The sequence below is a fragment of the Gigantopelta aegis genome, chromosome 6, assembly GCF_016097555.1.
Source record: "Gigantopelta aegis isolate Gae_Host chromosome 6, Gae_host_genome, whole genome shotgun sequence".
NCBI lineage: Eukaryota > Metazoa > Mollusca > Gastropoda > Neomphalida > Peltospiridae > Gigantopelta > Gigantopelta aegis.
Genome location: NC_054704.1, coordinates 90,106,017 through 90,130,868, shown reverse-complemented (window position 1 = coordinate 90,130,868; position 24,852 = coordinate 90,106,017). Strand labels below are relative to the sequence as shown.

At 38.7% G+C, this 24,852-nt stretch overlaps 1 protein-coding gene across 6 annotated transcripts in view; it reads right to left on the bottom strand.

Moving 5' to 3' along the window:
* Positions 1-24,852, bottom strand: part of LOC121376402 (collagen alpha-1(IX) chain-like) — a 195,163-nt gene that overhangs the window by 76,182 nt on the left and 94,129 nt on the right. For all 6 annotated transcript variants that reach the window (XM_041504261.1, XM_041504262.1, XM_041504263.1 and 3 more), the window contains 5 exons: positions 7,981-8,040; positions 5,726-5,858; positions 2,007-2,232; positions 1,290-1,460; positions 556-636 (listed from right to left, as the gene is read on the bottom strand). In XM_041504261.1, coding sequence (XP_041360195.1) covers positions 556-636; positions 1,290-1,460; positions 2,007-2,232; positions 5,726-5,858; positions 7,981-8,040 — 671 coding nt within the window. The remainder of the gene's footprint in view (positions 1-555; positions 637-1,289; positions 1,461-2,006; positions 2,233-5,725; positions 5,859-7,980; positions 8,041-24,852) is intronic.

Genomic DNA, 24,852 nt, shown 5'->3' with positions numbered 1-24,852 from the left:
GGATATAAGCACAAAAAGAAATAAAGTCAAGTACACTGATGGGCTTTAACTAAATCGTTAAACAGAGTTACGTACAAGCCCACGGCTTCTTTTCAAGATCCACAGTTGGATTGTTTCAGATGCATGGTTCACGTGAATACTATTCAAGACATGGCTTCTATTGGATGTTTGGGCAATGATCCACTATTTACGGTAACAAATGTTAAAACAAAAATAATAAAGAAATATCATAACTTGAATCCACTTTGAAACTTCCGGCTTAAGACCTCTCTGGCGGACACTGCATGCACTTAGACTCAGAAGACAAACATCTAAAGTGGGTTTTTTTGGTAATAAAACACTGTTGTTGTTTCAAACGACAGAGATGACGAACTGATACAACTATACAACGTCAACTTAAGGTCAAAGATGGTCATTACAGCGCATGAATTATTGTATGATAAGTAGATTTGTATTTTGCTTCTGTATCTTTAAGTTATGTATCCTAAACACGTGGCCACACTGATACAGACAAACAACAGACAGACAGACGGTCGGACAGACGAATGTACTTACTTCGGATATGGGTAATTCGTCGCACGTCTCACGTTCTGGTTTTGATGGGTCACAGTCTAAAACTATCCACTGGAGCTCAAACTGAAACGAAACGATAACACTGATATTGTAATTGAATTTACCCCCCCCCCCCCCCCCCCACACACACACATCGTTATATGGTGGGGTGGGGCGGGGCTGTGGGTGAAATATGCCTACTTATTAGTCCATGGGGGTTATGTATTGCTGGAACTAATTACGTATCCTATTCTGTTTGGTTTTGGTTTTGCCCTGCTTAACTCTTCAGTTCTGTACAAATTTGATTAAAAACAAATTATGTTTTGTTCTGTTCCGTTCTGTTCTGCACCATGTGTTCTATTTTATAAATAGTGCGTTGGCAAATAGTAGTCCAGTCCAACCCATTTTAAGATGATCTGGCCATGGATGATAACAAAATTAAAGATAATGAATTTGTTTAAAAGTCATATACAAAAAATACTAAATTATTTCATTTCATGGATGCTAGGTTTTGGAGAAACCGATTACTGTCAATTTTGTTACCGTTCTTGTTTCTACATATTAAACAGAAATATATTAATCATAGAATCCGATTGGTTCAAACAATTGTAATGTTTCAGTGTTTTATGGCTTTGTTCGGCCTGGCACTCGTTTTCTTGTAATTATGCATTTACACTTTTATATAGGTTTTAATGATTTTGTTCATCGTAGAACGTGGGTACCCCTATATTACTTACCGGTACCGTCTTGCCGTCTGGTTCCCGGGTACCTAACACGATTTCTCCGTTCACGTCTATTTGTCGAGGCGGCACACGAGGTTGTGAAGATATAGGTGTACAATCTAAATATAGTTCAACGTATTCTCGTCCTACACTAAAATGAATTTTATGCCATTCTCTATTAAATAGCTGAAAATAACAGAAAGAAAAAACATGTATTGTAATGAAGCTGGGTATTTCTTTTATAATATAAGATTACAGAGAATAAATAATAAAAAAGCTAAAGAAGTAAAACGGTGAAATCAAAATTCTACAATAATGTTATCAATATTTTAGTCTTTAGTTGATCACTATACATGGCCGTACCTAGACTCAAATAACTACGGAAGGGATAAAAACAATCTAGGTATATAGGGATTTTGTAGACAGAAAAACAGAACACTTCAAACAAAAAGATACATTTTTATATGTACATCCCGATGGGAACTATTCTGATTTGGTGAAACGCATTATTAAAAATATATTTGACATTTGTATTTCAACATGTAGACATTGACGTACAGAGAAAACAATATTGGTGACAAAACGTCACCCTGTAATAGGCCATTTTACACTGACATACCCAGAAACTACGTTCTTATATTTCACACAAAATTTAACGCTAAAGAACGATGTAATGTTAAAGAACATGCTAAATGAAATAGAAAATAAAAACAAGTAAAATTAGTGACTTACCTTTTTAGCGTTTGAATTAAATTTTAAAGTTGTTAATCTCCCTTCAAAGTTCACATAATAAAATTCTATATTTTTTGACCGTCCATCTAATCTGACACCAAACTGGGGATTCCCCCTACGGTCTTTGATCTGAACTATGTTCCATCTATCTTTTCTAGTCTTTCCATTCATACGAAATGTGCTAACAAATGAAAACTGATCTGGAAGACCCTGTGGGAAGATATCTCTGAAAGAAAGATCACAATAGAATCACTAGTAATAGTAATAATAACAACAACAACAACAATACTAATAATTAACCTAAAATTTTAGGATATTTCACCATGTCAGATTCACAGAAGCTGCCGTACAAACAGAAAGTATACATAATTCGCGATAGAGGCCAGCAAAAACAATAGGTTCTTAACCGAAAAGGCTTGGGAACATAATAATAATAATAATAATAGTAATAATAATAATAATAATAACAACAACAACAACGACGACGAAGACCAACAACAACAACAATAATAATAATCATCATCATCACCAGAAGAAAAAAAATTGTTATGTGTCTACAATGTATTATAACGGATATGGTCTGGTGTGTGAAAGACGGAAGGCCATTCATTATGTGTAATACGGTAATATCAGATATGGTCTGGTGTGTGAAAGACGGAAGGCCATTCATTATGTGTAATACGGTAATATCAGATATGGTCTGGTGTGTGAAAGACGGAAGGCCATTCATTATGTGTAATACGGTAATATCAGATATGGTCTGGTGTGTGAAAGACGGAAGGCCATTCATTATGTGTAATACGGTAATATCAGATATGGTCTGGTGTGTGAAAGACGGAAGGCCATTCATTATGTGTAATACGGTATATCAGATATCGTCTGGTGTGTGAAAGACGGAAGGCCATTCATTATGTGTAATACGGTAATATCAGATATGGTCTGGTGTGTGAAAGACGGAAGGCCATTCATTATGTGTAATACGGTAATATCAGATATGGTCTGGTGTGTGAAAGACGGAAGGCCATTCATTATGTGTAATACGGTAATATCAGATATGGTCTGGTGTGTGAAAGACGGAAGGCCATTCATTATGTGTAATACGGTAATATCAGATATGGTCTGGTGTGTGAAAGACGGAAGGCCATTCATTATGTGTAATACGGTAATATCAGATATGGTCTGGTGTGTGAAAGACGGAAGGCCATTCATTATGTGTAATACGGTATATCAGATATCGTCTGGTGTGTGAAAGACGGAAGGCCATTCATTATGTGTAATACGGTAATATCAGATATGGTCTGGTGTGTGAAAGACGGAAGGCCATTCATTATGTGTAATACGGTAATATCAGATATGGTCTGGTGTGTGAAAGACGGAAGGCCATTCATTATGTGTAATACGGTAATATCAGATATGGTCTGGTGTGTGAAAGACGGAAGGCCATTCATTATGTGTAATACGGTATATCAGATATCGTCTGGTGTGTGAAAGACGGAAGGCCATTCATTGTGTGTAATACGGTAATATCAGATATGGTCTGGTGTGTGAAAGACGGAAGGCCATTCATTGTGTGTAATACGGTAATATCAGATATGGTCTGGTGTGTGAAAGACGGAAGGCCATTCATTGTGTGTAATACGGTAATATCAGATATGGTCTGGTGTGTGAAAGACGGAAGGCCATTCATTATGTGTAATACGGTAATATCAGATATGGTCTGTGTGTGAAAGACGGAAGGCCATTCATTATGTGTAATACGGTAATATCAGATATGGTCTGGTGTGTGAAAGACGGAAGGCCATTCATTATGTGTAATACGGTAATATCAGATATCGTCTGGTGTGTGAAAGACGGAAGGCCATTCATTGTGTGTAATACGGTATATCAGATATGGTCTGGTGTGTGAAAGACGGAAGGCCATTCATTGTGTGTAATACGGTAATATCAGATATGGTCTGGTGTGTGAAAGACGGAAGGCCATTCATTGTGTGTAATACGGTAATATCAGATATGGTCTGGTGTGTGAAAGACGGAAGGCCATTCATTGTGTGTAATACGGTAATATCAGATATGGTCTGGTGTGTGAAAGACGGAAGGCCATTCATTGTGTGTAATACGGTAATATCAGATATGGTCTGGTGTGTGAAAGACGGAAGGCCATTCATTATGTGTAATACGGTAATATCAGATATGGTCTGGTGTGTGAAAGACGGAAGGCCATTCATTGTGTGTAATACGGTAATATCAGATATGGTCTGGTGTGTGAAAGACGGAAGGCCATTCATTGTGTGTAATACGGTAATATCAGATATGGTCTGGTGTGTGAAAGACGGAAGGCCATTCATTATGTGTAATACGGTAATATCAGATATGGTCTGGTGTGTGAAAGACGGAAGCCCATTCATTATGTGTAATACGGTAATATCAGATATGGTCTGGTGTGTGAAAGACGGAAGGCCATTCATTATGTGTAATACGGTAATATCAGATATGGTCTGGTGTGTGAAAGACGGAAGGCCATTCATTATGTGTAATACGGTAATATCAGATATGGTCTGGTGTGTGAAAGACGGAAGGCCATTCATTATGTGTAATACGGTAATATCAGATATGGTCTGGTGTGTGAAAGACGGAAGGCCATTCATTATGTGTAATACGGTAATATCAGATATGCATTTTTTGGTGATATAACACAACCGAAACTATAATTAGTAATAGTAGAGGTAGTGATAGTGATAGTGATAGTTGTAGTTGTAGTTGTAGTTGTAGTTGTAGTTGTAGTTGTTTTAGTTGTAGTGGTAGTGGCAATGGTAGTAATAATTTTTTTCTGACAATAACAAAAAAAAACATAGATGATTTTTTTTGCATGCAGCATTTGATGGTCATAAGTAATTCCTTAACAGTAGAAATTATTTACAAATTAATATGAACACGAATTTGAAGGATAATTATGCTAAAGTTTGAGAAATATTTATTATCGTGTTAAAGTGTTACACCATTTTATTGATTTGTAGACGATAATTTTATATACAACAATAAAACCAATAGATTTAACTTCACCGAGATTCATTGAGAACAAAAGTTTAATTAAAATCACTTGTATTATTAAAACAGCCTATTCTGAAATGTTTTCCCGGGTTTTGGTTATTTCTATCATATACAGCGTGTCAGCATTCAGAACTCCTCGGCTGATTTCGGAATATCGCTTGAAATTAACCGAGGTTTGCCGAATGTGTAAATATCGTTGTTCAACCTGAAATAACCGTGCATAAATTGGATCTTGTTCACTAAAAGAGTAAACGTTTTTAAAACTCCCAAATGATTTTAGGGCGTCGAAAATCGCAACTAACCAACAAGACATTATGTCATTTCCGAACCCTGAGCCCGCCAAATATCGCCGCTATATCTCACCACTGGGGGGGGGGGGGGGGGGGGGGGGGGGGGGGGGGATTTATTGCTTGGTTTTTGGTTTTTAAATTTGATTTTTAAAAAAGGGTACTTCATAAATTTCATAATAAAGGAAAAGTAGGCTGTATGGGTGTCATGTGCGGCCAATTATTCTTGTTCGATAAAGCTGATAAGAAGGGCGAGCGATCGCAGTCGCTCGTGACACTGATTGTAGCGTCTAACGTTGTAAAAATGTGATATGATAGAAGTACCAATCACATTGTCCGCGAGCGCTCGGCCTCCTGAACACGTCCCAGTGACTAATTACTCACACTGTTCTTTTACGTAGTCTCGCCCGTCTTCCAATTTTATATGCTACTTGAAATTCATTAGATCCTTTAACTTTTTTAACCCCAGGTACCCGTAAAACATCGTCTAGTTGAAATCTTGATATAAAATCAAATCCTGAAAAACAAAATAAAAAATACAGATTTAGGAGTTTTTATAATATTGCATCACACAAAAAGAACAAAATCTAGTATTAAATTGTAACAGTAGCGTAGTAGTAGTAGTAGCAGCAGCAATAGTAATGGTAATGGTAGTAGTGGTAGTGGTAGTGGTAGTAGTAGTGGTAGTGGTAGTAGTAGTAGTAGTAGTAGTAGTAGTAGTAGTAGTAGTAGTAGTAGTAGTAGTAGTAGTAGTAGTAGTAGAAATAGTAGTAGTAGTAGTAGTAGTAATAGTAGTAGTAGTAGAAGTAGTAGTAGTAGAAGTAGTAGTAGTAGTAGTAGTAGTAGTAGTAGTGGTAGTAGTAGTAGTAATAGTAGTAGTAGTAGTAGTAGTAATAGTTAAGTAGCAGCAGTAGTAGCAGTGTAGTAATACAAGTAGTCGTTGTAGTAGTGTAGTTATAGCAGCAGCAGTAATAGGAGTAGTAGTAGCAGTAGTAGCAGCAGTAGTCGTAGTAGTAGTCGTAGTAGTCGTAGTAGTAGTAGTAGTAGTAGTAGTAGTAGTAATAGTTATAGTAGTAGTAGTAATATTAGTAGTGAAGGGCAGTAAAAATAATGGTCATAATAGGTAAAAGTGTGACGTCAACTGAATTCCCACTATCTCCCTGCCTGTAAGAAAACAACACATGCAAATAAAGACAACAACGTGGTAATATTTATATATTTAGTACTACACCAACTGCCTGCTAAAATTGGCTGGGGGTGTTTGCACTGAAAACATTCTTTCTGACCCGAACTGCACGTGTACCACACGCTTTATTCATTCTGCAAGACGCATGTGGTTGCAATGCTTGGAGAACGAAACCGCCATGTCTAGCACTGGTAAATAGAGAGAACACTTTTCTAAATAACAGAAAACGTTTCATTTCCATGTCTACGTTATTTACACAGGCTGTTTAAAATCGACCGGTTTTAAATCGTCGTAAAATATTCGCGGGCCGGAAATGGGCGCCAAATTAAGGTGTAGTTTTATCAACGAATGGGCGATACATCTGCACGTGCACCAGCTTTCTACTAGATTCCTGTAGGTAAATGAAGAAAGCTAACTTTGATTTATTCCTTCAATGAAAGTGAAACATAAAATAAACCTTCAACGGTTTTGATGAAATGTGGAGAAAAATAACGGGTTTTTATTTGGGAAATTCCTGGGCAACAGGAAAAGTCAACATTTTCCATGTAACCTGTGTAGATGCCCCTGTATTGGACTCAACCACAGTGGGATCTCGGAGGATGTGCCCACAACAGTCGTGCTTGGACCTTCAGTGGATGTAAGCACGAGTCAAATGGTTGATTGATTGATTGATTGTACAGTTGATAGTCTAGTTATATCAGACATATTGATATACTAGACATCTATAAAGTGTTGATTTGTGTGCCCTATCTCCGCTAGTCCAAGATTATTTGTTTTAATAATTCAGGAATTCGTAAGATATCCATCCTGGATTTGGTTTTGCACAAAAATATATTAATATAACAGATTCCTTGAAATATCCTTCGATTATCGGACGTAAAGAATATTTATTAATTGTGCCACAAGAATTGATACAATATTATTGAAAAATATATCTATTAGCACTCATTGTAAATATAAATGTCACAAATCAATTATTTAATTCAAATTGATCTGCATTAAATTTGTGTTAGAACTATGGGTTTGTTTGGTGGTACTGTTTTTGTTGTTGTCTTTTTGAGGGCTGCGTGCAAGTTTTGAGGTTTTAGTTTGTTTGTTTGTTTGTTTGTTTGATTATATCGAGCGGTGTCTTCTTGTTTTAGAGCAAGGTAACTAATTTCGTTTTCAAAATCATATGTACATACATACATACATGCATGCATACATACATACATACATACATACATACATACATACATACATACATACAAACATACATATATATATATATATATATATATATATATATATATATATATATATATATACCAGTACACACACACACACACACACACACACACACACACACACACACACACACACACACACATATATATATATATATATACATATATATATATATATATATATATATATAATTTAACACATATGCACTAATTGGAAGTATACATACCCGGAAGATCATCTTCCCCTGGCCTGATTTCTGGACATACTGCAGATGGTTCTAATATTTCTGAAAATGGTAAAATAAAAAAGCGTTAGTGTCTTAAACATACAACCTTCAATAAGAAAAATGCTTACACAGTTGACTAAAACTAAAGACACTCAATAATGGCATTATAATTAATCAAACTGACAAGGCATAATAGTGGCAAGTCTTAGCTACAGCATATTATGTTGGTATTACAGTGTTGTCTTGCGCCATCGAACACAAGGCTGAGGTGTGCGCCCAGGACAGCGTGCTTCAACCTTAACTGAATATAAGTACGAAAATAACTACAAATAATGAATGATTGTTGTTTTGTTCTTGTTTAGTACCAGACGAATTCATAAATAAATTTCATATGATTAGAAGTGGGGGAAATATTCAGGCCCGAAATTATGTTTCACAGAGAAAAAAAAACAGAAAGAAAGAAATGTTTTATTTAACGACGCACTCAACACATTCCATTTACGGTTATATGGCGTCGAGACATATGGTTAAGGACCACACAGAATTTGAGAGGAAACCCGCTGTCGCCACTACATGGGCTACTTTTTCCGATTAACAGCAAGGGATTTTTTTATTTGCGCTTCCCACAGGCAGGATAGCACAAACCATGGCCTTTGTTGAACCAGTTATGGATCACTGGTCGGTGCAAGTGGTTTACACCTACCCATTGAGCCTTGCGGAGCACTCACTCAGGGTTTGGAGTCGGTATCTGGATTAAAAATCCCATGCCTCGACTGGGATCCGAACCCAGTGCCTACCAGCCTGTATACCGATGGCCTAACCACGACGCCACCGAGGCCGGTGTTTCACAGAGAAATACAGTACACCGATTAAGTGGAACAGGTACCTTTAAAGCAAATTCACTCTTTGCCACGAAAAAATCCCTTTTATAGTGGTCAACTGGAAACGTATTTTATTGCATAAACAAAAAAGGATTAGGCATATCTTTGCTATCTTACTAGACCCTGTTCCGTATTGTTATGCCTGTAGTTCAACGAGTAATGGTCTCAATATGTATATCGGTACTTTTAATATCCTGGGAATTCTTTTCAGGTGAATGATACTTTAATTTTAAGAAAACACCAATTTTAGTAGCCAAGCCGTAAGACACTAAACATTTAAATAACCCCTTGATATTTTAGTTTTAGTTATGAAATCCGCAGAAAAGGTGGGATTATTGTTGAAACTAGTTTTATAGCGGTACGTGCTATCTTGTCATTGGGAAAGTGTATAAGACGCTTTGCTGGTATTCGTGGTGGGGACTCTCTCAAAGTTATGTATTAATCGGCAGACAGTATCTAGGGTAGCATGGTAGAACCGTAGTATATTATAATCATGTGTATGGATCATCATTGTTATCACCACAGTGTGATATTTTGGTATCTGGTAAAATATAATGAACACCCCTTGTTCATAAGCTACAATTAACTTTCATTATAAAACGGAAATGACACTTGGTGAAGGTCATTTGTTTACTTGTTTTTGTCTTGTCTGTTAAATATATTTGTGAACCGGTTCTATGTGTTCTTCTTCTTCTTTGTTTCTTGAAAGATGCTACAGTCGTCATCACCATCATCACCATCATCATCAACATCATCACCATCATCACTATCATCATCATCATCAGCATCATCAGCATCATCAAAATCAGCATAATCATTATCATCACTATCATCATCATCACTGTCATCTTCATCACTATTATCATCATCATCATCACCATCACCACCACCACCACCATCATCATCATCACTATCATCATCAAAATCATCATCATCACCATCATCATCATCTTCATCATCATCTTCATCACTATCATCATTATTATAATCATGTCGGCAGCATCATAAAATACTTTTTAAAATCATCCTCGTATTCTCATAATACAAATAACAAGATGGCCATGAATAACAAAACTGAGAAAAAAGAGCCAGAGACGGGGAAAACAAACATAAAAAACGCCAGTGTAACGAACGTTATCTCTGGAATATCTGTTGGGCTGTTTATCGCTCCAGCCATTGCACCACGACTGGTACATCAAAGGCCGTGGTATGTGCTATCCTGTCTATGGGATGGTGCATATAAGAGATCCGTTGCTGCTAATTCAAAAGCGTAGCCCATGAAGTGGTGACAGCGAGTTCCCTCCCTCAATATCTGTGTGGTCCTTAACCATATGTCCGACGCCATATAACCGTAAATAAAATGATATATAGATATTATATAGATATTTCGAAGAGACATGGTCATAATTATCATGTCACGGCTGTCTCACTTCTAAATGACTACAAACTTTAGTGAAACACGATATTTGTTCACGTACGGTAACTGACAACTGACACCCAGTATATAAAGTGCATTCAACTAATTATGACAGTGACACAACTGACATGATGTATCCCTACCCCAACACGTAATCGTCCGCTATTTCTCTGTGGATTAGATGTCGACGCCCAGTGACCTCAGAACGCGAAGAGACGCAATGATACGACATGCGTACTACTAACATGGATTAAGTAGAGAAAATCCCTTTAATCCGTTTCATTTATAATGTCACTCCCGTTGATTTACGTAATGCCTGGTTTCGTATCTCTTATATAGAAATCAGCGAAGATAGCGACATACAGTACACAGTTTACTAAAGAAGAGACCAAATTACGACACAGGTGCAACAAGCATTTGTTTCATTGTATGTTTTAATGCGGTATTCGTGCTTGTATCCAATTAAAGGTAGGGTCAACTCAAACAAGAGCCTTATGTGTCGGAAAGATGCATACCCGGACCACCAACACATACTGACACTTTAACAAATGAAAAACACGTAATTTTAGAGTTAATAAAAAACATGATTATTCCTGCTAACTGGGGACAGCCATTTTGTTTCGGTTTTTTGACGTCCGGTGGTATAGCTTGGGGCGAAGTGACGTCAGCTCCGTCCATCTCCTCTATGCACAGTGTACAAACGCTCTAATTTACGACAAGGCGCTTCGCTTTCATCAACCTGACTTGTAAAACAACATAAATGACTTGATAGTATAATAAACTATTTAACTAAATATATTTCAATTTGCATCAGTAGAACGAAATGGAGTTATAGTATTTTTCTTTATAAAAAAAATCCAAAGAAAAAATGCATATTATTAGGCCTATTGGTAGGGTACGTTCGAGCAAAAACAACCACTCAAAATACCCATGTGATACTTTTCTTTTCTTTGGGATGAAGTAATCGGTCACTTTTGTGATTTTAGATGGGAAAGTCTACTTAATCAAGAGTTTTACAGAATTACTTACAGTAATAAAGCAGGACGGCTGACAATGTCTATTACGATTTGAGGGGTATCCGTGCGGTTATCACACAATACCCTTTGATCTTAATAAAAGAGGCAGTTCTTTTTAGTGTGTCTAGACACAATGTCTGGGGACCGTCTAAATATACACCTGCCAATCAGGAACCACAGGTACAGGCCACGAAAAGAAAATACCAATTAAACAAGAAAACACTCCGATTATTATTTCAGTACATGGGTTAATTTGTCTACAAAATATAATACAGTTATTTCAACACTTTGACAATGGTGGTTTATTTTATATTGAAAAATAATATATAATTGTTGTTGGCTTACTGGGATAGCTATTATTACAGAACATTGCGATGCATCCGCAAAAATCAGGTACGTTTTGTTTCTTCAGTTCGAAGACTAATTCTTGACGTGACACGTTAGGTATTACGTAACCACCAGCTCGGCAGAGGGCGTATTCACTGCGATGGTACAAAATGGCTGCGCCCGTTATATATAATATTCGTCACATTTAAGCGTTTTATTAATTAACTATACGATTGTACTTGTTGATATTAAGCAATTATGTGCATTATATATCGTTGAATATGCATACAAGGCCAAATGACTTAATTGTCCCCTCCTTTAAGGTGGAAGCATGTTGTCCTGACCACATACTTCTACCCTACTAATCACTAGTGGTTAACCTCGGTCAAGAACAGACAGTCGGTTAGCCCCAGAATAGCGTGCATGACAAAAGTGAGGTTTTTTTGTTTCACGACACCACTAGAGCACACTGATTAAATAATCATCGGCTACTGGATGTTAAATATTTGGTAATTCTGACACGTAGTCATCAGAGGAAACCCGCTATGGAACGAGGAAAAAACCAACCAGTTGAATGGATCCACGCAGGTGCTTCGATCCTGCGACGCAAACACCTCAAGCGAATACTCAACCGACTGAACTAAATCCCGCCACGGAACTTAAAATGAATATGGATACAGAAAACAAATGACACGAAACTGATACACATTACAGGTTTCTGACTCGACACCCCAGCTGGGTACATTAATCATCAAATTGTATAATTATAGACAAACTCGAAAATCAAAACTATTAAGAAATGTTTTTAAAGGGACAAAACTCGATTTGAACTACCGTTACATCTCGGTGTGTACTAAGTAGCCTGAGACTTAAATCTTTCTTTCAGCTCTACCCTATGCAAGTTCGGGTTTTCTAAGCTAGTCTTTGTGACAGTCCTCCTATGGGCGGTGCTGCGGGGGGGGGGGGGGGGGGGGGGGATGAAACATCCTCTTATGGATCTCCTAGGAGAGTGGCGGTCCTCATAAGGACGAGTACCTGAAAGTGCATCAAGAAAGCAATCACGAATTCTTTCGTCTCTGTCTTGTGCAGGGATACGATTTTGTTATCGGAATACGGTGTTGTCGTTCAGATGTGTTACTCTGCTGGGTGGCTGTCCTCCTACACACGAGGCACAAGATAAGAGATTCATGGAATTAACCAGTAATCGTGTAAAATAATAGTTTATTTACTATCATATGCAAAAACATCTGTCTGATCCAAGGGCTAGACGATTTCTAAATACGTCTGACGTCATAACTCATATTTTTCAGAATTGTGTTGAATTATTTGATCCCCAAGTTGCCATTTCACGTTGAATCATTGTTTCAAACATATTTGAACAAATTAATATCTTCAACTTTATATTTATGGTTAAGTTGTTACATTTTATGCCGTTGCATAATGTGCACTAGTTTTCAGCGTATGATTAAATGGGTGTGTAGGTGAAGTGTTTGTGAATCGTTCTAGATTAAACAAACTTTAGCGTACTGTGTTGTTACTGTAATTAAATGGGCAAGGTGAAACGGCAATTCCAACCCTCGGGTTTTGTCCCTTGGGTTGGAATTGTGTTGAAATGTTACAAGACAAACATTAGGTCGTGTGCCTTTAAATATGCCAATAATGCATATCCCCATTGTACACACACAGTAGATCACAGCTGTGGGTAATTTCCTCGCCAGTATTCTAATAATGTGTTTGTCACAAATGGTATAAATATTAGCAGATGACACATCCACCAGTCGGAGTTCGCTCCCATTGTGTGGTGGGTCAGGCCGGGCAGTTTAAGTGGGTCACTCAGAATACAAGTTATTTTCGGGATCTATTTCTCATTTTTAGGCCAACGGTGCATTAGATTTTAGTATACTTTACCTTGTGTTTCCTAAAACAAAGTATCTTTTCAAAAATATAAAAATAAAAATAAATAAGAATACCATATTATCATTAACACAATTGTGGGTTACAACGTGAGCTTTTCGTAAGCGTTTCTCACCGGCTTCGGTGGTGTCGTGGTTAAGCCATAGGACATAAGGCTGGTAGGTACTGGGTTCTCAGCCCGATACCGGCTCCCACCCAGAGCGAATATATATATATATATATATATATATATATATATATATATATATATATATATATATATATATATATATATTGCTACATACGCCTCGGAATAGTTTTAAGTCAAGACATGTTTTATTGCTTGAAAATGAAATAGCTACAACAGTTTGGTATTTAACGTTATTAGAAGAGAACAGACCAAAAGGACGTAACTAAATGACGTTGTTCAATGACATGCCAGGCGCGTGTGCAGGGGAGTGGCATCTAGCTCCGTCGGCTGTATCTTCGCTTGAGATCCTTACGTCACAGGATCAAACCACCTCGGTGAATCCATTCAACTTATTGAGTTTTTCTCGTTCGACCAGTGCACCACAACTGGTCAAAGGCCGTGGTATGTGCTCTCCTGTCTGTGGGAAAGTGCATATAAATGATACATTGCGTCATTAGGAGAAATTAAGTGGGATTCCTCTGATGACTACGTGTCAGAATGACCAAATGTGTGACATCCAATAGCCGATGATTAATTATTCAATGTGCTCTAGTGGTGTCGTTAAACAAAACAAACAAACTTTCTTTATACAGTGTAATGAAATTATTTAGAGTACAAGATGTAATTTGACTGCACAACCCTACGACAATGTTGATCCAAATTCTGACAGCAAAAACGAAATATGCGGAGAATAATCTCTTCCGTACTGATGCTTCGAAGTGGTAGAACTTCTCATAGAATAGAATAAATACCACTGTACGGATTTTATTTTGTTTTGCTATTTGTGAAAATAATTAAATTCTGGGCGGGACCTAGCTCAGAGGTAAAGGTCTATGATCGATTTCTGTCAGTGGGCCCATTGGTCTACTTCTCGTTTCAGAGAGTCTTCCACAGCCGGTGCAACAAAGGCTGTGGTATGCACTATCATGTTCGTGGTATTGTACATGTAAATGATCCCTTATGCTATAATCGAAAAGGGTATCCCATGTCGTGGCGGCAGTGGGTATCCCGTCACATTATCTTTGGGTCCTTTATCATATGTTCGACGCCATATTAGACCTTAAATAAAATGTGTTGAGTTGGTCGTTAAAAAAATTAAAAACAAACAAACAAACAAAAACCTACAAAAAATACACTTCATTTCAAAATAAATTTTCACATTTTTAAAAAGGTCTACTGTACTGGATTAAAAATGTCACTAAAACCCCGACACGAAATGACTTTTTCAAATGTTAATTATCACTATGTCTACCATTACGTTTGGACTCTCTTTGAAACATTCCATCTGTCTTTGACACAAACAAGATTAATCCCACGCCAGAATCTAATTAGTTTACATGCAGATCAAAGTCCACCAGTATTTGTCAAAGCTAGACGCAACAACATTGCTTAAATTCAAATACAATAACTAATTAATATTAAAAGTAACTTGTCATTTAAATATATTTATCTATTTTCCTACATAGTGCAGTGGCGTAGGAAGGTGCCAAAAAGTGGGGGAGGCACACACACACACACACACACACACACACACACACATATACACACATACACGCACACACACATACATACATACATACATACATATATAAAAACCATCGCTGCTGCTACTAGATCAAGAAAAGAGCCCCCCACCCCCGCTTCCTACGCCAGTGCAGTGTCAGTTAAACCTTTTGCAAATGGGGGTAGTAGTCCAGTCGGCATCAGTGTTGCAGATCATGTCATTTTGAAATGAGTAGACTATTCAGACTACCAAGATTAAACTGAATACACGTGCACGTTCAGTTCAACTCGTAACCTCGATTTTATTTACGTTGCTTCACGAACGTGCTCAAACCTCGATTTGTGACGTAGACGAAACACTTTAATTCCGCCGAGTGCCTGTATGTATATTTTATTCGAGGCGATGAGTCCGTCACTTGTTGATGTCTAACTAGATAACAGTGCGTGGATTGTGTACTGAATAATGTAGCGGTAAAAATATGTTCATTGCTTGTAAGTTGAATGAAACATGAGGTCGACCGGTATCCGATGGATGAGAATAGCTCTTCTTTCTGGTTTTAGTTTTAAAAATGGTTTTAATACCGGTGACCGGTGACCGGTGAGTTGTGACAGTGGAATAGAGTCATCCAGTGCATAGCAGTGACATCGCCTAAAACAGTGTTTATTTTATATATGTAGATGGATGGATGAAAGGATGCATGGATGCATGGATTATGGAATGAATGAATGAATGAATGAATGTTTAACGACACCCCAGCACGAAAAATACATCGGCTATTGGGTGTCAAACTATTGTAATGCAAATAAATAAAGTGATGATCAACATCAGTATAAAAATTCAAGACTTAAACAAAAACAGTGTAAAGAACTGTGCAAAAACACAAATATCACAGAATTTTACGGATACTGAATTTTACTCAAAACTTCAATTTTGTGCTGTATTGGCCATTCTCAAAGAGAATGTTACACCCCTGCACCACGGTGAGGTTACAGCACACGCAGGGGCATGGATTATGGATGCATATATGGATAGATATATGGATGGATATATGGATAGATATATGGATGGATGGATGAACGGATGGATGGATGGATGGATGGATATATGGATAGATATATGGATTGATGAATGGATGGACGGATATATGGATAGATATATATATGGATGGATGGATATATGGATGGATATATGGATAGATATATGGGTGGATGGATGGATGGATGAACGGATGGATGGATGGATGGATGGATATATGGATAGATATATGGATTGATGAATGGATGGACGGATGGATGGATGTATGAACGGATATATGGATTGATGAATGGACGGACGGACAGACGGGCCGACGGAAGGATGGATGAACAAATAGATGGGTGCATAAGTGGATGGACAGTTGGATAAATCGATTGATGAATGGATTTGCGGAAGGGTAGATGTGTTTGACTGGTTGGGTGGGTAGATGGGTATTTGGTTAGGTGTATGGTTCAGTGGCTGTATATTCTGATAGATAAATGGACGGTCGGACGAAATTATCAGTGGCGGATCCAGAAAATCCATTTAGGGGGCCCCAGTGACATGAGATGGAATGCCAAGGGAACTTTGGAGGAGGTTTGTAAGGGGTCGTAAAAAATGAAAATTAATATATAATAAAATTATAAATATCACAAACTTTAGGGAGCGGGCCCCCGCCCCCCCCCCCCCCCCCCCGATCCGCCTCTGATTATGCATCATGAATGCTTTCATAACCGAACGAGCGATTTGATGTATGATGGATGCTGACCTAAATCAACGAATATTATTTCACTTCACAATACTTCGTGTTTATAATATTACTATATCCAGTTAAGATTAATAGTTTAGTGAGGAAGAAACCCAGTGTTCTGGCCTCGCACCTCCACACTATGCTGTGCCCTCACTGTCGGTTGGCGCCGTAACCACAATAAAAATATACTCAGTTTTTTGTAACCCTCATTATTAGCATTCAAATGATATTCACTCTTATTTCACTCGATACACTTATACCGTCCCCGCCCTTGTCGCCCAGACCAAATGTCGGTGGAAACACGAAAGGTGGCATTCTTAATATTTTTAGTGTTTCCGAATATATAGGTCAGCGACACGGAGGCTGCAAAATATATCAGTTATCGGCGAAGAAAATCACGAAAGCTGGTTCATTTTTAATACCTTATCGTACCCATTTTATATTGCTATTGTATATAGTAACACTAACCAAAACTATCCATTACCTTTTTTTTACTGAAACCAAGGTAGATAATTATAGAGGGTATCATGTTGTGTCATTTTAATAGCGCTGGGTTCGTGTATTTCGTGTTTAGCATACCTGGACTTGTATGGTATGAGGTGTGGTGAGTAGCAAGATCAATATCCGTCAGTGGAACATAAAACAATAATAATATTAATATGTGGACATTCTCAAATACATTTGGGTCAAATGAAAATAATATGGATTGTGGTCACTGTTCTTAGGACGGCTTACGGTGGTCGTAAGAGTCTTTGAGGTCGTGACAATGATAGTTAAAGTGTGTTTTGTTTAATGACAACACTAGAGCACACTGGTTTATTTATTATCGGCCATTGGATGTCAAGCATTTGTTAATGTTTTAACTGTCGTACGTTTAGAAGTAAGCCGCAACATTTTTCCCATTAGCAGCAAGGGATCTTTTATATGCATTTTCCCAGAGAGGACAGCACATACCACGATATTTAATATACTAGTCGTTAGGGACTAATTGACACGGGACAAAACCCAATCAGAGAATGGGTCCCCTGAGGTGATTCGATCCTTTCACGCAAGCACCTCAAGCGACAGTTCTATCGATTGAGCTAGATCCCCCAGGCGATGATGGAAATAATAAGCATGTTATACCAACACCATCCAACCATTAGTTACAATAAAATATACACGCACGCGCGCACGCACGCATACATAAAATAATAATAATATAATAAGTAATGTATTATCTACATGATATATATTTTAACTGTAATTTGTAATTGCAATGAGATCGCTGTCAGTTATTCTTGTTCAATTTATGGTACTAACATTCAGCCGGAAAAGATAAGTTTAGAAAAAAATTCAACTTAGTTTACTGTTTTACATACTAATATTCATGTTTTAACATCTAGTCAGGTGAGATTTATGTTGGAGTCTATCAACACCTGCAGCCACTTATAATACTTCACAATCCGCAATTTCCAGGCGATCTTGCTGTACAATGCAAAACGTTGATTAAGAGAGCTTATGAGAGCTTTATGAGTTTGACCCCAGACATACAGCAATGATCATGCAAATGCTAGGTCAAGACTAGAAACTGCCAGCACAAAGTTGGCCAACTTTCAGCTGTAACGACTTCTACGACTGTCCAGTTGCTAGTCTGAGCACTCCTACAACTCGATTCTCTCGTATAACTCATTAGTTGGTAATTTGAGCGCACCCATCGTAAGTCGGGAGTTGGGGAAATTATAACGGAACCGCCGAGTTGGCCAACTTCGTCGTGACAGTTGACAGTCTAAGGCTAGCATAATCAACAAACTATATTTTCAAACCAACAATATGTACGTCATTTTTAGGTAACTATGAAGATTTAATGGGTGATAGTTGTCGTTGAATAGGTTTATTAATTCTGTCTCGTTTTGTTTCTAAAATGAACTATAATATTGACACTGGCGTAGCCAGGATTTTATATCGGGGAAGGCCAACCCACTATTGGGGGAGGGGGTCAACGCATACTATGTATGTATGTATGTATGTATGTATGTATGTGTATGTGTATATGTATGTATGCATATTGTATGATTTTATAAAATTTAAAACAGTAAAAAAAGGTTTGATAGGGTTGCATTGCCCCCCCCCCCCCCCCCCCCCCCCCCCTCCTCACTACGCCACTGAATAGTGACATGTGTCATGTTTCCTTTAAGAATAAGGATTTTCACAACCGAAAACAATTAAAGTGGCAAATGGTCCTATATTCTAAGTCTCAATACCTGCGGTTTTAATATCCATTTTATTCCATGTATTAAGACTTCAGCTTCCAACTACTAATATATCTTTTATTACGTAAGAAAAGATATTTTAAAAGTCGCCGGCCTCCGTGGTGTCATGGTCAGATCTTAAGCCTGGTAGTTACTGCGTTCGTAAGCATCTTAGTTTTCAACCCCGTTCCAGCCAGTGCCACGACTAGTTCATCAAAGGACGTGGTGTGTACTATCCTGTATATAGAACTGTGGATATAAAAGTTATCTTGTTGCCAATGAGTTGCAGTAGCCTGTGTGTTGGCGTAGGAAGCGGGGGGGGGGGGGGGGGGGCACATCCCCCACATTTCTTGATCCAGTAGCAACAGCGATGGTTTATACACACACACACACACACACACACATATATATATATATATACACACACACACACACACACACACACATATATATATATATATATATATACACACACACACACACACACACACACACACACCATACACACACTCTATGGCACCTTCCTACGCCACTGTTCGTGGATGGAGAAACAAAATGTATCAACCAGTCAACATAGCCTTACAAATTACTATGAACTCATATTATGATATGTATTAATTTATTAACTTCAGGCATAGAACTACTAGTATTTTATCCGCTCAGGTGATACCAATGACTACCTGCTGAAAAGCGAATTTTCTTCTTTTTTAAATTTATTTTCCGGAGAACCAATTGCCGATTGCATAACAATCAATGAAATCGTAATGTTGTCTTGTCACAATGCTCAGCCCTATTCTCGTGATTAGTCTCATACGAGGCACTCGCATCGTGTGTGATCGCCTTAAAAACTTCGCTCGTCAGTTTCGATCCCCCACCCACCCCCACCCCGTATAATTCCCTGCACCCGCACCTGTACACACCAAGTTTGAGAGGAGATGTCGCATACAAATACATTGCAATTACGTTCAGGTGATCTGTCAAAAGGTATTAATTTGTTCGCCACTCTTTTAGGAATATGTCATGGACACACCAGACGTCATAAGCAGTAATAAACGGGACAGTTACCGAGTAAAGTGAGAAACAAACTGAATTCCAATCACACAACTGAATATAACTGTTCACAATCTGCATATATATACACGTTTATACATATGTTTTCTACTGGGCGTGACGAACACGTGTTCTTTATCTCATCATTATGACGTAAACCATATTGGCTGTTCCGTCAAACAATTAGGCTAATTAGCTAAAGGTACGTTCACACGGTGCGACTTTCATGGTAAATCATGCAATTCTGCGTTATTCAAAGCTTCAAGCATGCTTGTCATGGGCATCCCATCTGCGTTCCACGGAGACCCTATAGCAATGACCTGAAGTAGCGACACCCAGCACATTGCTTAATCAACGACTGTTAGCTAAATACAGGAATATGGTTTTTAACAATATATCAGTAGACATAATTATCGGCTATGAGGAATACCTTTTCACTCTGAAGACATCTATAATATTCGCATATCAGACCAGTAAGTAACTTCCTTATAGTTGGGGAGAGGCAATGATCTTAATGTAACTGCCTGATATCTGATATAGTATAAAAAGGCAAGTCTAAAAATGCTAAGTAAGTAGTTATGTTAGTACGTAACGACAAAAGGATATACTCTGGGACATTTGATCATGTAAACATTTCCCATACCACCCCACTCACCATTCCCCCACCCCAATCCTCATCCGCATCCCATGACCGTGCTAGTTACGGAATGAATAAGTAAATGAATGAATTAATGTTTAACAATTTTCCTGCATAAATCATTGGATGTCAAAGGTCAGAACATGAACGAAGTGATTACCAAATCAATATAACAATTCAAAAATTAAATCTAACTAGTTGTGGTTACGACACTATATTCTTTACGAACAAGGAAATGTTTTTAAACACACACAGTGGCGATACACAGACCAAAACAAGTAGCTTGTCCTTTTATGCTTAAAATGTGTTTGTTTTACTAACAAAACCATTAGAGAGAGAGAGAGAGAGAGAGAGAGAGAGAGAGAGAGAGAGAGAGAGAGAGAGAGAGAGAGAGGGGGGGGGAGGGAGGGAGAGAGAGAGAGAGAGAGAGAGAGAGAGAGAGAGAGAGAGAGAGAGAGAGAGAGAGAGAGAGAGAGACAGACAGACAGACAGACAGACAGACGGACGGACGGACGGACAGACAGACAGACAGACGGACAAACAGACAGAGATGCAGAGATGAGAGAGAAAGATGCAGAGACGAGAGAGAGAGAGATGCAGAGACGAGAGAGAGAGAGAGAGAGAGAGAGAGAGAGAGAGAGAGAGAGAGAGAGAGAGAGAGAGAGAGAGAGAGAGAGAGAGAGATGCAGAGAGAGAGAGAGACGAGAGATGCAGAGACGAGAGAGAGAGACAGAGATGCAGAGATGCAGATGACGAGAGAAGAGAGAAGAGAGAGAGAGAGAGAGAGAAAAGAGAAAGAGACAGAGAGAACAGAGATGCAGAGAACGAAGAGAGAGAAGAGTAGAGAGGGCTAGATACGGAGAGAGAGAATAGACATGAGATACAGAGAGAGAGAGAGAGAGAGAGAGAGGAGAGGAGAGAGAAGTAGAGAGAGAGAGGAGAGAGAGAGAGAGATAGAGAGAGAGTATTTTTAACTTGCCCATATACCACTAAGGTTTCGTACAGGTCTGTCTTCTGTCGCGGGCTAAGTCCCCGAATAGGCCAGTGAACTTGGTCCTGGACAGAATACTAATGGATTATTAAGTCAAAAATAGCACATTCATTTATTAATCATCAACTATTGAATGTCCAACATTTGGTAGCCTAATTCTGACACGCAGTATGAAAGGAAACCCGCTGTATTTTTCATTAGCAGCACGGGATCTTTTATTACACTTTCCCACACACTGGACTGCACATACCACGATTTTTGATATACCAGTTGTGGGGCACCTGTTGTCCTTTAATGTATTGCTTTTGCTTCCATATCGCTGTTTGTAACCGACACCGATGCACTTCACTTGCAAACTTTTGACCGCAGATTAACAAAGAAAGAAAAACCTGTCACATGCCATATGCCAATGTATGTACATGTATGTTTTTGTTGCTGCTTTTTTAAAACAGGTACCCCTTACCCCCAATTCTCTTCTAATGTGTTTCGTCTCACTTGACCTTTGTATGACCTTGTTTGACAGTAACAAGGTCGATCATTGATGTACCGAGCGCAGTGCTGTTGTACCTGTCTGCGCGATGATTGGAGGATGAAAAAGAAAACGCCAGCTTTCAATCAAAATGGCGCGTCTTTGAGAAACGGCCTTGTCATAATTATTTCAGTCATAAAATACCAATCCGATCTCATTCATTGTTGTTAGAACTGACAAGACAGTTTTTGCAGAACATGGAAAATAATAGTTTCTGTCATGCAAAGTTGGACATGTAGAAAATACGAAATGTATATTTAGTGAGATTTTTCTTTTCGACAACCAAAAAGAGAATTGGCTATGGTGTGAACGCATGCTAAAAGAGACATATATTTAAAGGACTCTTTAACAAAATTATGTTCTTCGTAATACGGTGATACAAAGGTGGTTTCTTATATGTGGGGTTTTCTACCGACTGACAATGAAGGATTTTTTTATGTGTGCTAAATACAAACATGACAGCACATAAAAAATGTTTGTTTTGTTTAACGACATCACTAGAGCACATTGATTTGTTAATAATCGGCTACTGGATGTCATACATTTGGTAATTTTGACATATATTTTTTGAGAGGAAGAATAAATTTGTTTTGTTTAACGACACCACTGGAGCACATTGATTTATTAATCACCGGCTATTAGATGTCAAACATTCGGTAATTGTGATATATAGTCTTAGAGAGGAAACCCGCACATTTTTTTCCATTAGTATCAAGGGATATTTTATATGCACTATCCCACAGACATGATAGCACATACCACGGCCTTTGATATACCAGTCGTTGTGCACTGGCTGAAACGAGGCATAGCCCAATGGGCTTCACCGATGGGAATCGACCACAGACCGGCCGCGCATCAAGTGAGCGCTTTACCACTGGTCTACGTCCCGCTCCTGACAGCACATACGACATCCTGTGATGTACTGCAGGTAATGCGCACAGTTCTGTGATCGCACCTGGGTTCAATTCCCAGTACGGACGGGGGTAGCTCAGTCGGTAGAGCGCTCGCCTGAGGTACTTTGGTCGTAAGATAGAACCTCCACGGCTGACTCAGGGATTTCCCCCGTCCCAACCAGTGCTCCGCGATAGAGGCCGTGGTATGTGCTGTTCCATCTTTGGGAATATGCATATACAAAAATTGCTGATAGTAAAAAATATATATATACTCACGGCCAAAAGAAACTTTACAAATGAAAACAATTTTTAGTCTCTGAAAACATCCATATATCCTAACGTAACCAATTGCATAAATAATCACCCAAACGTAACCAACTTTCTACAGTATATTTGAAACATAACGTTGCATGTTTTTCATACCGAGCAAAAACAAATATCGAAATCACGTTTTCCAGGACCTACGAAATTCACCCGTGCAATAATGGTATTAAAATGAGCCAGGTTACTGGTAGGGTGTGCATTGAAAACAAAAACCAACAAAAAAAGAATGCCACGACTTGCTGTAGAACAACGCGAACGAGCCATAGGTATGATCCAAATAGGGGCATCTAACGCTCATGTCGCAAGGTCATTTGGATGTTCCAGAGTTGCTGTTGGTAACCTGATAACTCAATACCAACAGACAGGTATGGACATCGGACAGGCCAAGAACGGGTAGACCACGTGTCACAACTCAATGGGATGACCGATACCTACGAACATTACACCTACGTAATCGTTTTCTGACGGTGACGTCAACAGCGGCAACGACATTCGGCCACCGTGTGAGTAGACACACCGTGTCAAGAAGATTACGTGCTGCTGCTATCAGAGCCTACATACCCTACCGTGGGACCACATTGACAGACCAACACCGTCGGCTTAGACTACGATGGGCCAGGCATGCGAGGCGTTGGCTGATTCGTGATTGGCGAAGGGTTCTCTTTTCCGATAAGAGTAGGTTCTGCCTGTTCCGTGGGGATGGAGAAAAAGAGTGTATCGGCGTAGAGGAGAACGTACAGCTGATTGTTGCGTTAATGAAGTCGAACCTTTCGGAGGTGGTAGTGTGATGGTGAGGGGAGGCATTCTGCGGGCGATCAGTGACCACGAACTTGTCATCATTGATGGCCATCTGAACGCTCAAACGTTACAGGGATGAAGTGCTAAGGTACCAGCGTTATGCCATTCCTCAGGCAACAGCCTCAAACAGGGGATCATGTTTCCAGCAGGATAATGCGAGACCCTTTCACGTTTGTTTATTACGCGTTTGGTTCAGGACTTCCTCTATCAAACAACGTTAACGTCTTGCCATGGCCCTGCACGCTCTCCAGACATCACCTATAGACAACTTTGGGACTACCTTGATCGCCAGATTCGACAGAGACAACAGCCCCCACTCAACAGACAACAACTGCAACAATCCCTAGTTGAGGAATGGCGACGCATCCCGAATGACGTAATCAGAAGGCTGACTACATCTATGCGAAGACGTGTGCATGCATGTAT